At 40.2% G+C, this 22,337-nt stretch overlaps 1 protein-coding gene across 1 annotated transcript in view; it reads right to left on the reverse strand.

The window, feature by feature from the left end:
* The window catches only part of ANXA13 (annexin A13), an 88,263-nt gene extending 77,830 nt beyond the window's left edge, over positions 1-10,433 (reverse strand). The window contains exons 1-2 of the mRNA XM_020965006.2: positions 10,419-10,433; positions 8,801-8,911 (exon numbers count right to left, since the gene is read on the reverse strand). Coding sequence (XP_020820665.1) covers positions 8,801-8,911; positions 10,419-10,433 — 126 coding nt within the window. The remainder of the gene's footprint in view (positions 1-8,800; positions 8,912-10,418) is intronic.
* Positions 10,434-22,337: the final 11,904 nt, after the last annotated feature.

Raw genomic sequence — 22,337 nt, forward strand, 5'->3', positions numbered from 1 at the left:
TACAGGTAAATGTATTGATTAGAAGTCTTGTGAATCTGATCAAGAGAGCTTTAAATTGAAAGGAAAGGAGGAGGAGTAAGATGCCCATATAGTTCTATTGGTTTCAACTCCAGGGACAGTAGCAGAAATAATGAAGGCAGAGTTATAGAAAAGAAGAATAAAACTTTATGAAAGGCAAAATCCAAGAAAGGAGCCAGCAATAAAATGAATGCCCTCAAATATCTAGATACAAGGGCGCAATGTATGAGTAATAAACAAGGTCAAGTAGATATCCTGAAGCAAGGAAGCACATTTGATCTCCTAGGCATCCCTGAGACTTGGTGGGATAGTAATAGCAAGCCTTTATATAAACCCTCTGTATATGTTATCTTATTTGACCCTAACAGCAACCCTGTGAGGCAGGTGCTATTATTATTCTAATTTTATGGTGAAGAAATGGAGAGGTTAAGTAACTTGTCCAGCATCACATAGCTAATACACGTGTGAGATAGGATTCCAACTTAGGTCTTCTGATTCACTGTAGTAGGTGGCTAGGTGGTGCAGTGGATAGAGTGTTGGGTCTGGAGTCAGGAAGACTCATCTTTATGAGTTCAAATCCAGTCTCAGACTCTTACTTGACCCTGGGCAAGTCACTTTATCTCTGTTTGCTCATCTGTAAAATGAGCTGGAGAAGGAAATGGCAAACCACTCCAGTCTCTTTAACAAGAAAACCCCAAATGGGTTCACAAAGAGGCAGACCTGACTGAAATGACTTAACAACAGCAACAGCTCACTGAACCACCTAGCTTTGCTAGAACTGTGATAGGATGGTAACCCATGACTCAAGTAAAACTCTGGAAGATTATAACTTTAAAAGGAATAGTAAACTAGCCTTGTACATTAAGAAGATGTACTTATGAGGAAATTCAGGAAGTGAGAGGCGAAGCATGGCAGAGTACATTTGAGTGAGATCAGTGAAGGAAGAAAAGAAAAAGAGAATTATTATGGAGGGCTATTATAGACCACCTAAGAGAAAGAAGAATTAGAGGAGGAGTTTGGGCAATAGCTCACAAGTATCATAGTAGTATGGGAGGGGAGTTGCTGTGTATGGTAACTTGGTGGTACTCGTTCTTTGCCGAAAGAAGAGAAGCTGCTTGGGAGGTAGTAGAGGCTACATGGCTGTGTCATGTGAGTTTCCTCATCTGTATCCCTTGAGAGTCCAAGGAGAATTTCACCCACCATCAGGTGTACAAGACTATTTGATTGTAAGCTCCTTGAGGGCAGGGTTTGTCTTTTACCTTTTTTTAAAAAAATATCTCCCACACTTAGTATAGTGCTGGTTCATAGCAGGTGCTTAATAAATATTTATCGTAGGGGCAGGTAGGTGGCGCAGTGGATAGAGCACCAGTCCCGGAATCAGGAGGACTTGAGTTCAAATCCAGCCTCAGACACTTGACACTTACTAGCCATGCCATCCTGGGCAAAGTCACTTAATCCCATTGCCTACCCCAAAAAAAACCCCAAATCCGTATTGATTGATTGAAGACTGAGGGTCAAATAAACTGAGTAACTAAATTGAAAGGAAAAGAAATTTATCAGCACACTCAGGAAGACTGCTCAGGCTGGTAGTAGCTTCAACTTCTTAAGGTATAGATAGGGTTTTCATAGCTTTTAGGCTCTTTTAGAGTACACAGTCAATCAGAGGCATTTCTCAGCAAAAGAGAAATGAGGGAAGTGTATAAGCCTTGAAGTCACAGGAGTTGCTAAATGTTAGGTTTCCTCCTTTGAAAAAGATTTTTCCCCCTGTGGTTAATCTTATCAGAATTCCATGTTGGCAAGAAATCCCAAAGATTCTGCAGGACTCTTTGAAATCAAATTGTTCTTGCTCTCCTGCTGTCGCCAATAAGGAGGGGAATAAAGAACAAGCTCTGTGGGTCTGTTTCATCGGCCTTAGGGGTTACTGTTTCATTGGGTGGTGATGTCTCCCCCAGACCCTTAGTACTCACGTATCTCTATCCACTTCCTGCACAAGCACTTACTACAGAAGAGACTTTTCGTCAAGCGTGGCTTGGAGTCCCTTACAGCTCTGATATTCCATCCTCATGAGCCGCAAGAGTTTCTGGGTTTAAGTCCAAGGCAAACTATGGCCTGCCAGTCCAATCCGTCCGGCTGCCTGCTTTTGTATGACCTGCGAGCTACGAAGGTTTATAGCTTAAGCCATTCTTAGTCTGTACGCCGTACAGAAGCCGGCGGTGGGCTGGATTTAGCCCATGGGCCACAGTTTGTTGATTCTTAGTTCAGTTTAACTCCCTCCTTTAGAGGTTAAGTGATTTGTCCACGTTACATGGGTATAAGGAGAGCCAGGATGAGAGGATACTCTTAGGAAGGGCCCCCAACTTTCTTGCTGGCCAGAGTACATTGGAAACTGTCCGGGGCACCTAGGTGGTGCAGTGGATAGAACTCCAGCTTTGGAGTCAGGAGGACCTGAGTTCAAATTCAGCCTCAGACCAAACACTTGACGCATACTAGCTATGTGACCCTGGGCAAGTCACTTAACCCTAATTGCCTTAAAAAAAAAAAAAGAAACTGTCCACCCTCAAGACTGTGATACCTTCAGAATAGTTGAGAGGGTATAAACTTTACTGTGAACAGACCCCTACTAATTTTGATTACCTGTTACTCTTGGAATCAAACCATATTTGTCTACTGAGTCCTCCGGGTCTGTTACTTTTGTAGATTTCAGATGTGACCTTGAAAGTTTAACCCTATTATTATTTTTTGATCACTGGACCTTAAGCTTGGGCTAAACTCCCTTTCTGTTATCTTTATAATATTTGCCAGTTACTACTATACTTATACCCGACACCCATAGGCAATTTTCAACGTCAGTGGGAATGCCCCATTCTAACTAATATTCTTATCAAGGTTTACAAAGTCCTTCACACACTATCTCATTTGATTCTTGTAACAACCTTGTAAGGAAGTTAATGCAAGCATTATTACCTCTATTTTACAGATAAGAAAATGAAGTTTGGGTCAGCCAAGTGGCTAACTTAAAAATCTTAAAGCAGCTAATGAGTGGTAAAGTTGACGAGATGGTTTCAACAACGCTGGGATGAAGCATTTGCCATCTCGAGTCAGGGACCTCCCACTTATTTGAAGGGCAAGTGAGAGCTCTGCAGGATAGTCATTCTTTGACAAAAAGGGCCCAACTCTGCTCCTCTGCATATGATGGATAATAAAGACACAAAAACCAGGCAAAAACAAAGAGAGTCTAAGTTAAGCAACAAGGAAAGTGGGACTATTACATCCAAGAAAAATAAAAGGGCCTGATTTGGCCAAGGTTATCTTTTAGGGGATCAATAGAGATAGCCCCATCACATGCCAACAGGAAGCAAGATAGGCATCAGTGGAGCCTGGTATAATTATAAAAGACTCTAAGGTCCTTGAAAGGGGTAGCCACAAATAGGGCTACATAGCGTTTGTTAACAAAAATTCTTTGGTGACATGAGCTATGAGTACTTGCAAGTTGGAGGTGCTTGGTGGTCCAATAGGATCTATTTCTTAGATTACCAGGTGGAGAAAACAGAGGTCCCCAGGAAGTAATCCAGAATTACGCCCTACACCAGTGTAGACTCAAATAGAGATGGGGCCACTAAACCACACAGAAGGATCTCTGCATGCTGCATGTTGACTTAGAGGACCTATAATTAAATATATTATCAATGTTCCATTGCATTTTTATTTATCTTGTTAAGTATTTCCAAATTACATTTTAATTTGGATTTGGCAGCACTGGGGAGTGTTGTGCCCAAATTGCCTGTTTGATACCTCTGCTGTGTAAGTTGAAATGTGACAAAACATTAGTGCTTCCCCCCCACCTTTTTTTTTTTAGCCTGTGACACATTTGTGAGCTTTCTGGGATATAATATCAGTACACACTAGGTTCCTTTATCACCTCCACCTATCACTATGGTATCTGTCAATTCACACATCCTACATGAACCACAGAATATGTATACACTGTACAGAGAATGAAAGAATGTTAAAGTAGGAAGGGTTCTTAGAGATCATCTAGTCCATCCTCCTACCTCCTCCCCCCTTTAAAAATAATTAAGGACACCGAGTCCTCGAAACAGAAGCTGTTTGGCCAAGGTAACAAAGCAAGCATGTTGCCAGAGCAAAGCTAGAATAATAGTGGTTCATCATCCTATAGCACCAAAGTTTTACAAAGAAAACCTCTTTGACCTCCCCTTGACCCTCTGAGGTAGACAAGGCAAATGTTTTTATCTCCTTTTTATGGAGGAAGAAAATAAGATGCTTAGAGGTCAAGGAACTTATTTGTGGTCATAGAACTAGTAAGTATATGAAGAGGGAAACCCCATTCTCCTTATTCCAAGTCCAGTGATCTGCCCATTATATCACACTGCCATTCTAACTTGTGAGGGTGGTGTGGAGGTAAGAGGGCTGATCACAGAGTCAGGACTTCCTGGCTTCAAGTGCCATCTTTGACATTCACTGGCTTTTTGACCTTGGGAAAATATTTCCGTTGTCATCTTCCTGCTCAAAACAACATTCAAAATGGGAGGAAGAGATCCTGGATACTGCTAGACACCAAATACATCTTCATGATGCACCCAAGTATTTTGCTTCATGGGCTGAATAGTAGCATTGTATGTGGGGGTCCAGGGATATCGCTGCTGCCTCTGTGTGCCTTAGATGGTGAGCTGTTACAGGGAGGGGTGCCAAGATCAGTGCTACATGCAATTTGGTACTTACAGAAATAGAGGATTTAGAGCTAAAAGGCACATTAATCAGGCTCATTAATCCAACCCTCCTTTATTTTATAAAGGAGGAAACTGAATTTCAGTGACCAAAGACACTTAGTCAATTAATGTAAAGACTAGGATTTGAATCCAGGTCTTTTGACTTCAAATCAAGTGCCATTTCTTATGCCGAACACTACATTTTAGAAGATACTGGATTTGACTTTGTGCTACCCATTATATAAATTCATATACTCATAGGATGTCAGAGCTGGAAGAATTCCCCTAGCTTCCTTCAAGACAGCTTAAATCTCACCTTAAGGCAACTTTTCCAGGTGCTCCCTTTCCCCTTGCTCATTCCCCCCAGGTCCTAATGCCTTCTCCTTTCAGATGATCCTTATAAACTCTCTACATATGTGGCTAATAATAATAATAACAACTAGCATTTATATAGCACTTACTATGTGCCAGGCACCAAGCTAAGTACTTTACAAGCATTATCATATTTGATCCTCACTGCAACTCTGGGAGGTAGATATTATTATTTATTATTATTATTATTATATTATTATTATTATTATTTATTATTACAGTTGAAGAAATTGAGGCAAAAAAGATTAAGTGACTTACCTAGGGTTGCATAGATAGTAAATGTCAGAGGCTAGATTTCATAATGAATACAGCTCCAGCCTTGGAGTCAAGAGGACCTGGGTTCAGATCTAGCCTCAGGCACTTGACATAACTAGCTGTGTGACCCTTGGTAAGTCACTTAACCCCTATTGCCACCAAAAAAAAAAGGGACTGTTTTTTTGCCTTTCTTTATAACCCCAGGGCTTAGCACAGTGCAAGCCACATAGTAGGTGCTTCATAAATGCTTGTTGACTGACTGACCTTAGAGATCATCTGGTTCAGTCCTCTCATTTTACAGGGTAGGAAACAAACCCAAAGAGGAAATGTAACTCACCCAAGGTAATATAACCAGTAAAATGGCAAATCTTGGATGAGGACACAGCTTTCTTTCCTGAGATCACATGATACTCAGCGAAAACTCCTCAAGCCTGTACCAAACGGCTTTAATTTAATTTCAGGTAGTTTGGGTTTTGGAAATTCCAGCTGAATGGAACATACTTCCACCTTGCAAAGCAATAATTCTAATAGCTCCAGGTTTTAGCAGTGATGGTGAATTGTGTGGCTTAAGCTTAAATATTACCTAGACCTGGGTTTGTATCATGATGCACTTCTCGTCCTTGACTACCCAAGTGATCTTGGGCAGGTGGCTTAACTTCCACAGGTCTCAGTTTCCTCCTCTGTAAAATGACGTCTTGGCTTCCTTCCAACTCTCAAATGCTATGCACAAAAATGCTCATAAATCCAACTGGACTATCATTGGGAATTTTACTTTATGATAATTCAGTAGCCTTGACATCCACTGAGTTCTTTTATTTACTCTGTCAGTTGGCGAAATGCCCTATTTGTCATTTGGGTGTTTCCCTGGGGAACAACAGTGAACCAGTCTCAATTGTGTGGAGGACTAACCTCTCCACTTACACAGGATGCTCTCGATTCTGGTCTTGCTAAAGCCTGGATTTTGTTCGTTTACTTGGTTTCATTCCAGCGGTATGGGAGAGTGCTAGACTTCAGGTTAGGGGACCTGGGGTCACTTCCCATTTCAGATACTTTCTAGCCTTGGGCAAATCCTTCCTCATCTGTAAGATGGGGATAATCACAGTCAGTGTTGCGACCTTAAAAGCCATCTAGTCAAATTCCCTCATTTTACAGATGAGTAAATGAAGGCCCAGAAAAGTGAGGTAATTGGTCTAGAGTCACAAAGATAGTAGTCAGAAGAGCCCTCAAAACACTGGATCCCTTGACTCCAAAGCCAGTGAGCTCTCCATGGCAGCATGCTTGCCTTCTCTTCTTCCCAGGGTTGTTTGAGGAAAATGCTTTGCAAACCTCAAAAGCTGTAAGAATGAGGGTTGTTACTCATTTGTGGATGTGGTTGGGCAGGTCAGGGGACACTCAGCAAGAAAAGGAGAGCTGGGGAAGAGAAACCAAGGGGACCCAAGAGATCTGGGAAGGGGGCAGTCTTGGAATCCGAAGGCCTAAGCCTGAGTTATAGCTCTGCCCCTTACTGGTTGTGTTATGTGACTAAGCCGTTGGAATATTGTACAGGTCTCTCATCCTAGCATGGACCTTGCTCAGTTTCAGTTTTCTTATATGTAAAATGGAGATAATTAAGGATTTATTCTACCAACTTTAAGGTTTTCTTGAGAATCAGAGAAGATGATGAGTGAAAAATTGAAATCCATAAAGCGCTGTAAATATAATTATATAAATTATATATAATAAAATCGCAATATATTATATACTATATAATATATTTAATATTTACTTTATATTATATATGCTATAATATAGAATAAATATATAATTATATATACATATGTATATGTATACTTATGTGTATATGTGTGTGTATAAAAACACATGTATGTGTACATATGCATATACATGCATATATACGTACATATTTTATGTATACATCGATTGCTAGATAGATAGGTAGATAGATGGATATAGCCAGTATGATATAGTGGCTACAGTGGAAAGGGACCTGGAGTCAAGAACATCTGGGTTCAAATCCTATCTCAGACACTTGCCTTCTGTGTGACCCTGGGCAAGTCATTTAACTTCCTCAGACTCAGTTTCCTCATCTGTAGAATGAGGATAAGAATAGCACTTGCCTCATGGGGTTGAGGGTCAAGCAAGATAATATACATATGATGCCTTGCAAGCCTTAAATCACTATGTAAGTGCTAGCTATTAATGTTATTTTCATCATCACATTATGTCTTCAGAAATTACTAGTGTTGGAAAAACACTGGGGCCAAAAATGTTTAAAACTTGGAAGCAATTTTGTTGCCTTAGCTGTTGTTCTGTAGAAGCTTAATAATACAGGACTTTTAAAAAAAATATGACATTCAGGTGGGTGACAGCCTGTCTTTTGATAATTAGCAGCAGTGTGACCAGGAGCAAGTCACTTGACTTGTCTGAGTTGCAGATAACTCTATAAGACTCATCTGCTCAGTTATGGAAGGCTAATGATCTTCCAGGTGATGGGAGCTCCTACACTTTTGAAACCATAGATCCTTGGCAACTTGGCAATGTTCCATTGTCTTTAAAGTTTTTCTCCTTCATGTTGTCAGCTCTCTGCTTTTCATCCATTTCTCACTTCTGGTGTATTTTGTACAATACTCTCTGGCAGACTCAATGTGACTTGATTGATTGATATTATTAGAGAGATCTTAATGTCATAGGATATCAGAATTGGAAGAGAACTTTGAGACTATCTAGTCCAATATTCACATTTTACAGATAAAGAAATTGAGGACCAGGCACATGAAGTGACTTGACCGTGTCACACAGGTAATTAGTAGCAGAACTGAGATCATAGCCTAGCTCTCAAACTCCCAGTTCAATATTCTTTTCAGTATATACCAGATTGTTCCTAGAAAACCATAGTCCATCATTCATTTAAACATAAACCATTTCAAGCTCTTAAAGGAAAGGGTCCGTTAATGATATAACATTATTATCATTATAATCACTGAAATAAGAGAGTTTATGGTATAGCAATATATGCGAGCAGAGGCATTCTCTGGGCATCAGGATTCTCAAACTGGTTTACATCTATCCTAAGGGGTATGAGAAGCTTGTCAAGAGGGTAAAGGGAATATGTGGTAAATAACCATATCATCTGATTGAAATTAATCTATTTTATTTCTTATGTGCACATATATTTACTTTCATATTGAATAGAGGGATATGAAGGTTTTCCTTATGTGAATATGTATGGTAAACTCCAGAATTTATTTCCATTCATAAGAAATAGAGGACAGAGGAAGGTTAATGAAAGCCAAGGAGTACTGTGACTGAAAGAGCTTGGGAACCATTACTCTGTGGCCCAAGTTACAGGGTATAACCGGAAGATGCTGGGCTTTGAAAGGTCTCCAGCTAGGCTCTTCCTTGGGAGAAGGAATGAGAAGAATGCTTACGGGTTGCTGGCTCCCTGGTTGTTGGCTCTCTGGCTGCTGAACTGGCAAAGTTGATGGTGTTTTCCCTTTGGATACCTGCTGATTGCCCTCTGAAAGTTGGTAAGACTGACTCTGAGGATCCAAATAAAGAAATAAAAAAATGCTCAAAGGCCAGCCAAATTGTGACTTTTGAAAGACTGAAAACAAATCATAATAAGCTAACCAAGCTAATCAATAAATGAAAATTTTCCCAATGCCCAGTATCTTTGAAGAGTATTCCAGAAGTGGATCTTAGTATTTCCCAAAGGTAACCTACAAAACTACTGTTCATGGTCTCGGATCACTTGCCAAGGGGACCTGCCTTCCTCTAGCTTATTAAATAGTGTCTCTTTGAAGACAGTATCTTTAGGCTTAGGATCTTGAAAATTTCTGAGCAAATATGGGACAGCTAGTTGGTACAGTGGACAGAGTGCCAGGCTTGGAGTCAGGAAGACCTTACTTTAAATCCAGTCTCAGACAATTACTAGTTGTGTGACCCTGGGCAAGTTACTTAATCCCTGTCTGCCTTAGTTTTCTCACCTGTAAAATGGGGATAATAACAGTACCTACCTCACAGAGTTGTTGTAAGGATGAAATGATGTGATATTTGTAAAGTACCCGGCACGTAGTGGGTATTATATAAATATTTATGCCCTTCCTTTCCCTATCCCCTACTTACTAAATAGGCAGAAGCAGAAAAACCTTGTAAGCAATGCTATAGTAAGCACAGAGATCTAGCCCTTCCTGATGGGTTTCAGGGTACATATATAAACCTTATTATATTCTGTAAACCTTCCCTCTTAAACATCACTTGTAATGACAGGCAAACACAATTGACCTCGGGGATTTTTTTTCTCCTTAAATATACAATTCATCAAAATAAGAAGATCCTGTATTCATTAGCATGTTTTTTATAATGTCCATATGACTTCAAGGAATGCCAAATGTTAATGCTATTAACAGAAATTAAACCCAAAGTAAAACATTTAGTCTACTAACTGGGTATTTTCATGTATGTTTGATAGCTGGATGACTGAATTTTCCCCTTTACATCCATATCGCATGTTGCTCCGTTCAGACAGAACCACAGGGGACACATCTTTCCTGCTATCTGATTGGCACATTTGTGTATGGAGATGAACTTTCTCTCCAACCAAGACAAGTGCGGAACTTAGGGTTTGTGCAGTTCTCTGAGATGAAGCAAAAAAGCCTTCATTCTTTCAGTCATCAAATATTGATTGCATACCTATTATAGGTAAGGCACAGCGATGTGTTTGGTTGCTTTCTTAAGACACATTTCTTTCTTTGTTGCTTACTTAGGATACATTATATCTGAGCTAATTAACTGAATTCTATTCAAAGAAATGCCCAGCACTTGTTAAAATGTTGGTGCTCCCTAGTTGAAATGAATAAGAAATCACATTAACACTCCCCTCCCCCGGGGTATGGAGAGGGGAAAATTGGTTATAAATCAATCCAGATGTCAGATTGTAAATTTGTATCATCACATATATTTGTTAAATTTATATAAATTCTCATCCCATGCATGGCAAAATTAAGGCTTGATTTCTATGTTGGCTTCCCCAGTGAAATTACTTACATGGCGATTGCCCATTTTGTAGATTTCTTGGATGAAAAAGACAGAAGTGGTGTGTAGGTCGATAAAATGATAGTGGTAGGAGTGGTGAAGGTTTATAACACTTCTCTGAGGGCTTGGGACAGTTTCTGTCAGGTTAATAAATAACTCATGGAATTTAATTTGAATAAATTGTTGGTGGGAGGTTTTTTTTTACCTCCCCTTTCTTAATATGCTGTTTTTCATTCTGAGGTGTAGCAACAGCATTTCAACAATAACTATTTGAGAACTTAGAATGGCCAAGTGGTCTTGGTCAGAAGTCTCATGCAAATTAAATATTGTATCAGTCGATAAATATTAAAGCTTATTAATGTTAGTAACTAATTAATCACTAGGGGTGAGTGGATCAAATAGAATTCTCTGACTTGAAACATTATTATTATTATTGTTTTATTTTTCAGTTTTTTCTAGTAGGGCCTCAGTTTCCTCATCTATAAAGGAAGGAGTTGGATTAGGTGACTTCTTGTGCAGGGTAGGAAGGCTTTTGTTGTTGTTTAGTAGTTTTCAGTGACCTCTGACTCTTCATGACTTTGGGGTTTTCTTGGCGGAGATACTAAAGTGGTTTGCCATTTCCTTCTCCAGCTTATTTTACAGATGAGGAAACTGAAACAAAGAGGGTTCAGTGACTTGCCCAGGGTCGCACAGCTAGTAAGTATCTGAGGCTGGATTTGAACTCGGAGTCTTTATGGTTCCAGGCCTGGTGCTCTATCCACTATGCCACCGTAAGTACATACCAAAACTACAAAAACAACAAGACTACTTCTTTGTTTGGCAATTAAAGCCCCTTACAATCTGGCTCCGTGTTATCTCTCCAGACATTGCAGTGTTCCCCTCACACACTAGACCTTCTGACTTATTTATCAGTCAGTCAAATGTATTTATTAAGAGTTTACCTGCTCCATGATCTAGTCATAATGGCCTCCTTGCTGTTCCTCACACAAGACACTCCTCCCAACTCCCACTACGTTCTCCCTGGCTGTCCACCTGTCTGGGATTCTCTCCCTCCTCATCTCTGCTTCCTGGCCTTTCTTCAGGTTTCAGCTAAAATCCTCTCTTCTGTTGTTCTTGTTGTGGAGTTGTTTCAGTCATGTTTGACTCTTTGGGACCCCACTGGGGTATTCTTGGCAAAGATACCCAAGTAGCAAAGATATAGCTCGTTTTGCAGATGAGGCAAACTGGGTTAAGTGACTTACCCAGGGTCACAAACAGCTAGTAAGTATCTGAGGCCAGATTCAAACTCATAAAACTGATTCTTCCTGATTCCAAGCCCAGCACTCTCTCCACTGTGTCACCTATTTGCCTTGCTTCCAGAAGTCTTTTTCTAATCCTCCTTAATGCTAGGGACATCCCTTTTAGATTATCTTCAATTTATCCTGCTTATATCTTGTTCACATGTTATCTCACTCATTAGAATGTGAACACCTTGAGGGTAGAGATTGTCTTTTTCCTTTGCATCTCCAAGCTCTTATACAATGTTTGGTACACAGTGGGCACTTAATAAATGCTTGTTTTGTTGCTGTTGTTAAGTGGGAGGGATACAAAGAAAGCTAAGAACAGCCTCCCTGTCTGAAAAAGGCTTATATCTATTGGGGGAACAACATGCCAATAACTATGTCCGTGCAAGGGCAGACACTAAGTGTGTGTGTGTGTGTGTGTGTGTGTGTGTGTGTGTGTGTGTGTGTGTGTGTGTTCAGGTGGGGTGAGGAGGGTGGGATAGTAACAAGGAATGGCCTGATGTGCAAGGTGGGACTTGAGTTGGTCTTGGAGGAAGTCAGGGAAACCAGTAGAGGAAGATGACAAGGGAGAACATTCCAGGCAAGGGAAACAGTGGGGAGAAGGAATTCTGTGCAAGGAACAACTAGAAGACCAGTGTCATTTTATTGTGGAATAAGTGGAAGGGAGTAAAGAGTAAGAAGATTGGAAAGGTAGGAAGGGGCCAGACTATGATGGACTTTAAAAGCGCAACAGTGGGTTTTATATTTAATCCTGCAGTTATGGGGAGCCATTGGAGTTTACTGAGTAAGAGAGTAAGAGGTCTGACATAATCAGACCTGCACTTTAGGAAAATCTCTGGCTGTCCTGTGGAAGATAACACCCTTCATCTTGGTTGCTTTGCACAGCCTGTCACCCATAACTGGAAAACCCTCCCTCCTCATTCCCTCCTCTTAAACTCCTGAGCTTCTGGGAAGCAAGGAAGGGGTGAGATAGGGAAAGGCCTCCAATCAGAAGATGGTATCTGAGCTGGCTCAAAGGAAGCCAGAAAAGCCAGGAGGCAGAGGTGAGGAAAGAGAATGTTCCAGGCATGGGGGAGAGCCACCACAAAGGCAAACGTGTAGAGATAGGGTGTTATGTGCAAGGAATACCAAGTAAGCCAGGTACCCGATGATAGAGTACAATGAAAGGAGGAAAGTGTAAGGACACTAGAAATGGAGGAAGGGGCCACCTTATGAAAGGCCATGAAAGCAAAAGGGAGAATTTTGTATTTGACCATAGAGGTCTTTGGGAGCCACTATAGCTTCCTGAGCATAGCAGATGATAAGGTCAGACCTAGGCTTTAGAAAAATCACCATCGCGGTTGAGTGGAAGACGGATTGATCAGAATGGGGAGAGATTACAATCTGTTAGAAGGCTCTCTCAATAATCCAGGAGGTAATGATGGCCTGCCCTGGGGCGGGGGGGGGGGGTTGTGTAAGTAGAGAAAGGGGGATGTATATAAGAGATATTTGGAAGGTTGAAACTACAAGACTTTGCAATGAATTTGGTAGGTAGGGTGAGTGTGAGTGAGGAGTTAAGAATGTTGCTGAGGTTGTGAGGCTGGAAAACTGAGAGTGGTGCCCTAGATAGTAACAGGGAAGTTTGGAAGAAGGGAGGGTTTGGGGAGAAAGGTAATGAGATTTTCTTATGTCAGAGGCCCATAGGAGCTTAGATTTCAGGGCTGGAAGAGACTTTGGAAGTCATCTGGGACATTTTATTTTTTTTAATTTATTTTTATTTTTTAATTTTTATTTAAAATGTATTATTAAGACTGGAAATATATTAATACATTCTTTATAAAATATATACTACTTAAAATAAATTTTATTAAATTTCTCATTTTGTTTATTTCAAAAATAAGTTTTATTAATGCCTTTTATTTCTGACATCACAGTTCTTTCTGTAAAGTCCCATTCCTTCCTCTTTCCCGGGAAATATTGAACCTTCCCATAACAAAGAAAAAACAGTTAAGCAAAAAGAATCAGTATGGTGGTTGTAACAGCAACAGCATTTTAATGTTATTTTATAGGGGCAGCTAGGTGGCACAGGGTCCAAATCCAACCTCAGATATTTACTAGCTGTGTGACCATGGGCAAGTTACTTACCTCTATTTGCCTCAATTTCCTCATCTATAAAATGAGCTGGAGAAGGAAATAGCAAACCAATCCAGTATCTTTGCCAAGAAAACCTCAAATGGGGTCACAAAGAGTTATACATGACTGCACAACAAGAAAACATTTTTATACTGCTTACTATGTGCCAAGCATTTTACAAATATTATCTAATTTGATCCTCACAACATCCCTGAGAGGTAAGTACTATTTTTGTCCCTACTTTATAGATCAGGAAATTGAAGCAAAAGGAGACTTAAGTGACCATGTCAGATAATACATGCAACATTCTTTCCCGACAGTCCCCCTCCCCAAGTATGCTTCACATCTTTTCTCTGGGACATTATTCATCCGCCTTATTTTACAGATGAAAAAAAAAATGGAGACCCACAAAAGTTAAGTGATTTGCCCGTGATTATTTAGGTAAAATCAGCTCTCCTATGTTCCAAAGCCCAGAAGTCAAGCTACTATTATTATTATAGTTTTTTTTTTTGTGGGCTTTGTGGACAAGCTTGGGAATTGAACTGCAATTTATAACATTTTTTAATAATGGTAAATATATGTTTCAACTTCCAAGCAGCTGAACAGTGAAATTTAAAGCAAAAGTTATGTGTAATTTGGGGTTCAACTGTATCAGCTTTATTATCTGAACTCGATTATAAGATTCTTGAAACAGGGGCCCCAGATTTATACCTTTTTGTATCCCCAGCATCTAAATCTAAATTTAAAAAAAAAGTGTGCACACACACAGACAGGCCTACTTGATAATTGAACCTAAGACTAGTCCTCAACAACAACAAGTTCTAACCATTGGAATTCCCCAACAAGAAACCAACCTACACCTGAGATGTTTACTCAGAAGTGAAAGGTCATTTCAGTTATCTGGCCTACATTCAGAACCTGAGGAAATTTAGGTCTCTGAAAAAGGAAATCAAGCAGAAGTTTTATGTAATGCATATATGAATTTAGAAGTTCCAGATGTGATGTTGCCACAGAGCCAAAGATGAAGGTCCTCTTTCCACAACCATTTCATCATGGACAAGGATGGATGAAGAGCTAGGATTAGAGGAAATGGATAACTCAGCCATGAATGAAAGCCTAGTGAGGTCTTCAGACTGAATCTCTATATCCGATAGGCAGTTACTATTAAAAAAAACTGTTAAGTATTATTTCAGACTTATTCAGGGTAGGCAGTCCATAAGGGTTGAGGGCCTGAAGGGTTTGCAAGGTAAGATAATGGCTTAAGAGCTTTCTGGGCTAATGTATTGAATAAATCTTTCATGATAAAGCCCTCTAATTTTGGTTCCAGGATTTTGTAACTTCTCAACTTATAACTTGTTTAGATCATTGACTGAGAAGATTTTCTTGGTGTCTTCTGTGGTTGTTTTATAGGCAAAGTTTTGGGGGAAGTTTCACAGTTTTGACCCTTCACTGTGACATGTTGACTCCTCCCCCCAAATTTAAATATGAAATAAAATGAGCATTTCCATATACATACTAGAACAGAGAAAAGATGATTGTGCATGAAACTGTGAATATTATAGACAACTTGCTTTTCTTTTTAAACATACACTAAATTTAACATGTAATTTTCAAAGCTGTCCACTCAGCTTATTTATGATTTTTTTCTGGCCTCCCTTTTGTTCTCTTTTCCACATGAAAAAAAGGTTTCAATGACCCTCTAGTCTTTCTCTTCTCTCTTCTCCTCTCCTGTCTTCTCTTCTCTCTCTTCCTTCCTTCTTTCTTTCTTTTTTCTTTCCTTCTTTCTTTCCTTCTCTTTTTCCTTCTTTCTTTCCTTCTTTCCTTCCTTCCTACTTTCCTTCCTTTCCTTCCTTCCTTCCTTCCTTCGTTTTCCTTTCTTTCTTTCACTATTCTATTACTACCCTCCAACTCCATTTGGGGGAAGAAAAGAAAAGAAAAATAAAGCCCTTGTAACAAATACATCAGAATGACTCTTGGCGGTGGGAGTCATGGATGAATCATAGTCCCAACCCTTCTTCCTTGAACTCTGAAACTATGATAAACATATGAGGGAATGAATAACATGGGCATAATTCATTTCAATTCAACAAGTATTTATTAAGTACCCACAATGTGCCAAGCCCCATACTAGGTACTGGGGATATTAAGACAAAGATATTGTTAACAATCCTTGCCCTTAAGGGGCTTATGAAAGAAATAACATGCATATACATGCTTGGGGGAGATTGGAGGGAGAGATGGGCATAATAGCTGTCATCAAGGTCTTTAAAGGCTCTCATATGGACCAGGAATTAGACTTATTCTGTTTGGACTCTGGTCAGAACCAAGAGTGATAAATAGAAGTTGCAAAGAGGCAAATTTGGGGTTGGTGTCAGGAAAAATATTTCTTAACAATTAAAGCTACCCCAAAATGGAATGGGCTACCTTGGAAGGTGGCAAGTTCCTCTCACTGGAGGTCTTCAGACTGAGGCCAGGTAAAAACTTGTTGGGTATACTATAGTAGCATTTCCTTTCAGGTATGAGTTAGACTCTATGGCCACTGAGGTTCCTTCCAAACCTAAGATTTTGTGAATAAATACAAAATGCATTCGAAATAAAGTAATTTCAAGGAGAGGGAGGGTATTAACAACTGTGGGCATCAGGCTTCCTGTAAGAGATGGCACATGAGCTAGGTCTTAAAGGAAGCAAGGGATTTTAGGCGGAAGAGATGAGGACAGAGAGCTTTCCAGACTTGAGTGCCATGGTGCATAAATGCACAAAGATGGGAGGTCTATTCTCCATACAGCTGCCAAAGTGACTTTCTTAAAAGTCAGATCTGACTATGCTATTTCTCTACTATTTAGTAAGCTCCAATGACTCCTTCAAGACCAAATACAAAACCATCTCTTTGGCATTTAAAGCCCATCACAACCTGGCCCCCTCCTACCCTTCAGATCCCTAGCACTTAGCATGTAATAAGCATGTCACTAATGTTTGGTGACTTGCTGACTGACAAGTAGGCCAGTTTGTCTGGAATAGAGAGTTTGTGAAGAGGAGTGCTGTATATTAAGTCTGGAAAGGAATGCTGGAATCAGATAAGAAAGGCCTTTAAAAGCCAGCCAAAAGAGTCTGTACTTTTGGAGCATATGTCCTCCCAGAGTGAACTTAGTGGGAATGGAAATCCCCAAGATTAAGCTAGTTGAAGGCCACATTAGGTCTATGACCTGTTGTTTCTCCCTACCATATGAATTTCCCTTATATGTTTCATTTGCTTTCATTGCATACAGAATAAAGTCTGCATTTCTGAGACCAATTTTTAAGGATCTTTGCACACTGGCTTATACCTACCATTTTAGATTTATTGCTCACCAATCCCTTATTGGAGTCCAGAACTCTCTAGGCACTGTCTCCCTAAACATATTTTACATATTCCAGACTCCACACAATACTCTAGGCATTTTTCTCTCCTCTTACCCTATGTTCTATCCCTTCTTCTCAATGTATTCAATTCCTACACATTTTTTTTAAGGCAACTGGGGTTAAGTGACTTGCCTAGGGTCACACAGCTAGTGTCAAGTGTTTGGTCTGAGGCTGGATTTGAACTCAGGTCCTCCTAACTTCACTGCCGGTGCTCTATCTATTGTGCCATCTAGTTGCCCGATTCCTACCCATTTTTAAAGACCCAGCTCAGGTCCCACATAATCTATAAACACTTCTCTGACCAGTTAAGTCTTCTACTGATGAATTTCCACAGCATTAGCTGTCTGAGCCACATATAAAATATGTTGCTTGGTATTGTCAATTATCTTATTATGCATATGAGTCTTGATTTCCAAACCAGACTATGAGCAGGGACTGTGTCTTGAATTATTTTGTATCAATCACATCACTTAACATAGTTCCTTGTAGATATTAAGTAATCAACAAATATTTGTTGATGAGTGTATAATGCTCCTGCTAAATACGTCTACCATATCAAAATCTTTTTATCCTGTAGCATGTGGGAAAGAGGTCCTAATAAATGTGGTGCTCCATGAAATTTTTCCTTTTGGCTGCCAAAAGCGTGTCTCAGATGAATAATTATGGTTTTGGAGCATCAGAATAAACCTCCAGAATATTTCTGGCATCAAACTCCTTTTCCACTCATAAATGGTGAGGCAGCTAGGTGGCTAGTGCTTCATGTAGAATTAGGAAGAGTCTAATTCAAATCCTGCTTCAGATGCTTCCTTGCTGTGTGATTCTGGACAAGTGATTTACCTTCTTTCAGCCTCAATTTCCACACTTAGAAAGTGGGGATAGTAATAGCACTTACCTCCCAAGATGGATCGATATTTAAAAAGTTCAAGATACATAATTTTGGGGTGATTGATCATTTTATTAATAAAAGGGTCAGTGATACTCTCAAATACCAAAGAACCATCATGAGGGTGGGCTTATAGTTTATATGCCCTTGGAAGAGTGGGTGGTCCTGAGGGTTAATCAACTCTGATTGGTTAACAATTAATGAGAGAGAACGAATATTACAATGAGAGGTAGACCTATTCTATTGAGGGGCTGGGAGAACTTCGCTTATGTCATTTACTTCTAAATTGCTGGCCTGTGGTAATCTAATCAATGAATCTATCCCCACCCATACCTGTGTAGAGCACAATGGGCTTCCCCACCTTAGATTAAATTCCTTGTAGGGTTGGGTGGAGTCTGAACAAGACTGCGGAAAAAGTTAATTCAGTCTCATCATCAGCAATGTCCTTCAGAGACTGAACCTTGAAATGAGGGTTTTAGAAAAAAAGGGGGAACTCTGGATCTCCCCAAATCATTGGCTATCATTTCTCTCAGTGGTTATGAATCAAATAAGATTACATATGTAAAGTGCTTCTATCACCCTAATTCAGTCAGAATACCAATCAGGAAAAAGAAAGAGTACTTTGTGCTAGAAGACAGTCTTGATGATAACACACAGGATTTCTAGAATCTACTATTTAGTCATTGGATAGAACGCAGGGTTGGAAGTCATAAAGAACTGGATTCAAATCCTAGCTCTGACACCAGTTTCCTCACCTATAAAATGGGGATAACAATACCTATAGTTCCTCCCTCACAGGGAGTTGTGAGAATATGGGACAAAACATGCAAAGTTCTTTGCAAACTTTCCAACACTACCCACATGCCAGTTTATCATTATTTCTGTTCTCATTGTCTAGATCCACACTTCTATTTCTGCTCCTTAGCTTTAGCTATGTGAATGTTATCTCTCTTTTGCTGCAGTGTCTCCCTTCTGGGCTGGTTCCTACTACCAAGCCTCAGACTTCTTGAGGTATTGCACAACCCCTACTGTGGTGGCAGTCTTTTGTGCCAACCCTCAACTCCCCCAAATGACATAAAGAACAACTCCTTTCTCAGCCTTGAGTCATATCTTCTCCTAATCAGCCATACTCAGCAGAGTTTCTTGAATATCAAAGGTCAGAACCTTTGGGAGATAGCTTAGGGGTATTCATTTCCGTTTAGTTTAAAAGAGTCAAGTGAAACTACACTGGGAAATTCCTGGCTGCGAAAAAGATATGGTTTGCCACTATAGGATGATTGATACTAAAAATGAAAGAGGCTGGGAAGTAGATGTGAAACCATTCAATTTTTCAAAGTTAAAACAAGCACTCCATTCCCCAGCCCACCTCACCTACTCAGGTGCAGACAATGTTTAATTTAGCAGAATCAAAGTCACTCACTGTCACTGCTACCTTTGTCTGCTCCCACTGATAAAATTATTGGTGTGGCAGGAACTCTAGGAGGAAATTTTAAGGACAGAACCCCAACTGGCTTTTTTTTTTGTATCTGGCACAATGCAAATCACACCCAAGGCAAGCAGCAAAAAACATGCCCTCAAATACCTGAAAGTGGAGAAGAGGTGGAGATGGGGAGGAAGGAATGAGAAGAGACTTTGTTAGGGCAGAGTTCTAAAGCAAGTCACCTAGTAGCTTTTTATTTTTTTGAATTCTTCTAGCTAAATATATGCTAAGCTTTGTTATTTCCCTCCTGAAGGAATGCACCTTCTAAACATGGGGTGTGTATGAGTGTGTGTGTGTGTGTGTGTGTGTGTGTGTATAAAAGTCCTAGTCACACCACCTCAGTTATACAGTCAGTCCTCAAAATTTGAGTGTTTAACTTTGGCGACTTCCAGCATTCCTGTGATTTTACTGGTAACCTCATTTTCACTTTCGTGTTGGCAACCCCACACATTAGGGGCTATATACAGTAGAGAAAAAAAAGGACAGTATTTGTAAAAGAGCTCATGAATGCACTCCAGAAAGTGCTGAATGGGATGTCCCAGTGAAGACTTCTCAGTGTAATTAAGGTAATGAGTTCAGAACGTAGTGTGAGAAATGAACTCTCAGAAGTGAAGGTTCCTCAAAGGGTCAAATAATTCTTGATTATTACTTTCAAAATCCTTCCCCACTCAGACCCTGTTTTTAAGCACTTAACAGAAAGAATAAGCCCTGCCTCACCCCCAACCTGAGCCCTTTGCCCTTGGTATCTGGCCTCTTTCCTTGTCTTTGAATTTTGTGCCTAGAATGTAAGCCCCACCTCCCAGTTAGAATGTAAGCCCACACCCAGTTAAGGGGGTAAGGGATGGTGGTGGGTGAGGGGCCACTGTTACGGGGGGGGGGGTGTCTCTCTCTCTCTCTCTCTCTCTCTCTCTCTCTCTCTCTCTCTCTCTCTCTCTCTCCCTCTCTCCCTCCCTCCCCGGTATCGGAGGAGTAGACAGCCATCTCAAGGGATTGTAATAAAGGTAACCTTTGCTTTCCACCTTGAGAAGTCTGAGTTTAATTTGGGTTGGGGTCATTGTTCCACACAGTGCGAAATTAAAGTCTCACGCACATGATGAAAAAATGGAAAAGCAGCTAGGCTTGTGGGTAAATGAAATGGTGGTCACCCCTGCCCTCTTGCCAGGTGCTAACTATGTCTGGGGAGGTTTGACCTAGCTAGGCTGAGGACTCATCCCAAGGCAAGTGCTGAAATTTTTCATGTGGGAATAGTTCAACCACAGAACTGAAAAGGAGATTAGAGATGGAAGGTTCCCCTTTCTCTTTTTTACCTTGGGGTTCTGACAAGTAGCCACTTTCCCTTCCCATCCTGTCCAACATTGCCTCTCCTCTCCCTAGCATTTTATGTTATTTTATGGTTACTGTGTTAGGAAAAGTGCATAGCAGAATGAATATTTTGTTATAAAGAATTACATGCATAAAAGTGAATTTTCAGCAATCTCTAGTGAAAGATTACAGTTTTGGATAGTTGAGGGAACCTAACCCTCTATTTCCCATAGGTTCAATGTATCAATATTGGCATTTTTTACTTTTGTGTCTTTTTCTAGGAATGGCATCCCAGCAAAAGGTGAGGATTGACTGTAGTTCTTTTATGGTTGGCTTCAACTACAGTTGGTGCTAAAAATAAATGGAAAAGCAATTTTTAAGTGTTAACACTATGCCAAACATTATGCTAAGTAATGGGGGATGCAAATATAAAAATGAAGGTAGGTCCTGCCCTCAAGGAACTTACATTCTAATTCTAGAGAAGCTAGAAGGGTAATGATCAAGGAGTGAAAGTTTGGTTTAGAAAGTTACAGAGCTGGTGAGTGGAACCATAGAGGTGTGGATTGACCCACCTTTTCTAGGAGCAATTACAAATTATGCCAAAAATGGAAGGTGGGGGCTGGAAGGGGAGGGGGAGGGAGAAAGGGAAATGCAGTAAAGGAGGCTGATGAGAACATTGCCAGGGAGTGAAGTGAGGCACTGCTGGAGCTCAGCCTAGATATGATCAGTGTGAACCAACCACCAATCAGGAAAGTGAGGTGGGCTTTGGGTATGGAGGTGAAAGGCTTAAGTCCTTCAAGCTATTTCCGTGGTCTAGGTGGAAAAGGAATCTTTATTCATAAACAATGGAGAAAACCATAACCATGGCAAAGTGGTGACACTATTGCTCCCTTGTGACACATGCTCATACTTCCCAGGCTGCCTTTTTGTGACTTCCTCTTTCACTGACATCTACTCTTGGGGGCACCAGCATCCTTTTGGGGTTCACAGCTTTGACTCTTCCTTCTCCCTTACCATGTATATCCAATCATTTATTAAGTATTGTCAAGTATATCTCTGTATCATTAGTTACCCCCTCTCCACTCACACAGCCACTACTTTAGTTCAGAATCTCATCACCTTTCACCTGGAGTATTACAATAACCTATTAACTGTATTCTGCCTCCAATCTCTTCCCTCTCTAATCCACCCTCCTCCCAGCTGCCTGGTTCTCTGTTCAAAAATCTGGAGTAGTTCTCTATTACTTTTGGGATATAATACAAAATGAATGAATGAATCAATATCAATGCATTTAATAAGCACTTACTCTCTACCAAGCACTGTGCTAAATCCTCAGCCTGGAAATTAAAGTTCTCTATGGTCTGATTCTCACCTATCTCTCAGACTTAATTAATTCTATTCTTTTTTTAATGGGCTCTAATATTCTCAAACTAGTTTACTAGCAAGTTTCCTAACTGACATTCTAGCTCCCA

Source organism: Phascolarctos cinereus, unplaced genomic scaffold (genome assembly GCF_003287225.1).
Source record: "Phascolarctos cinereus isolate Bilbo 61053 unplaced genomic scaffold, phaCin_HiC Scaffold_4;HRSCAF=312, whole genome shotgun sequence".
NCBI lineage: Eukaryota > Metazoa > Chordata > Mammalia > Diprotodontia > Phascolarctidae > Phascolarctos > Phascolarctos cinereus.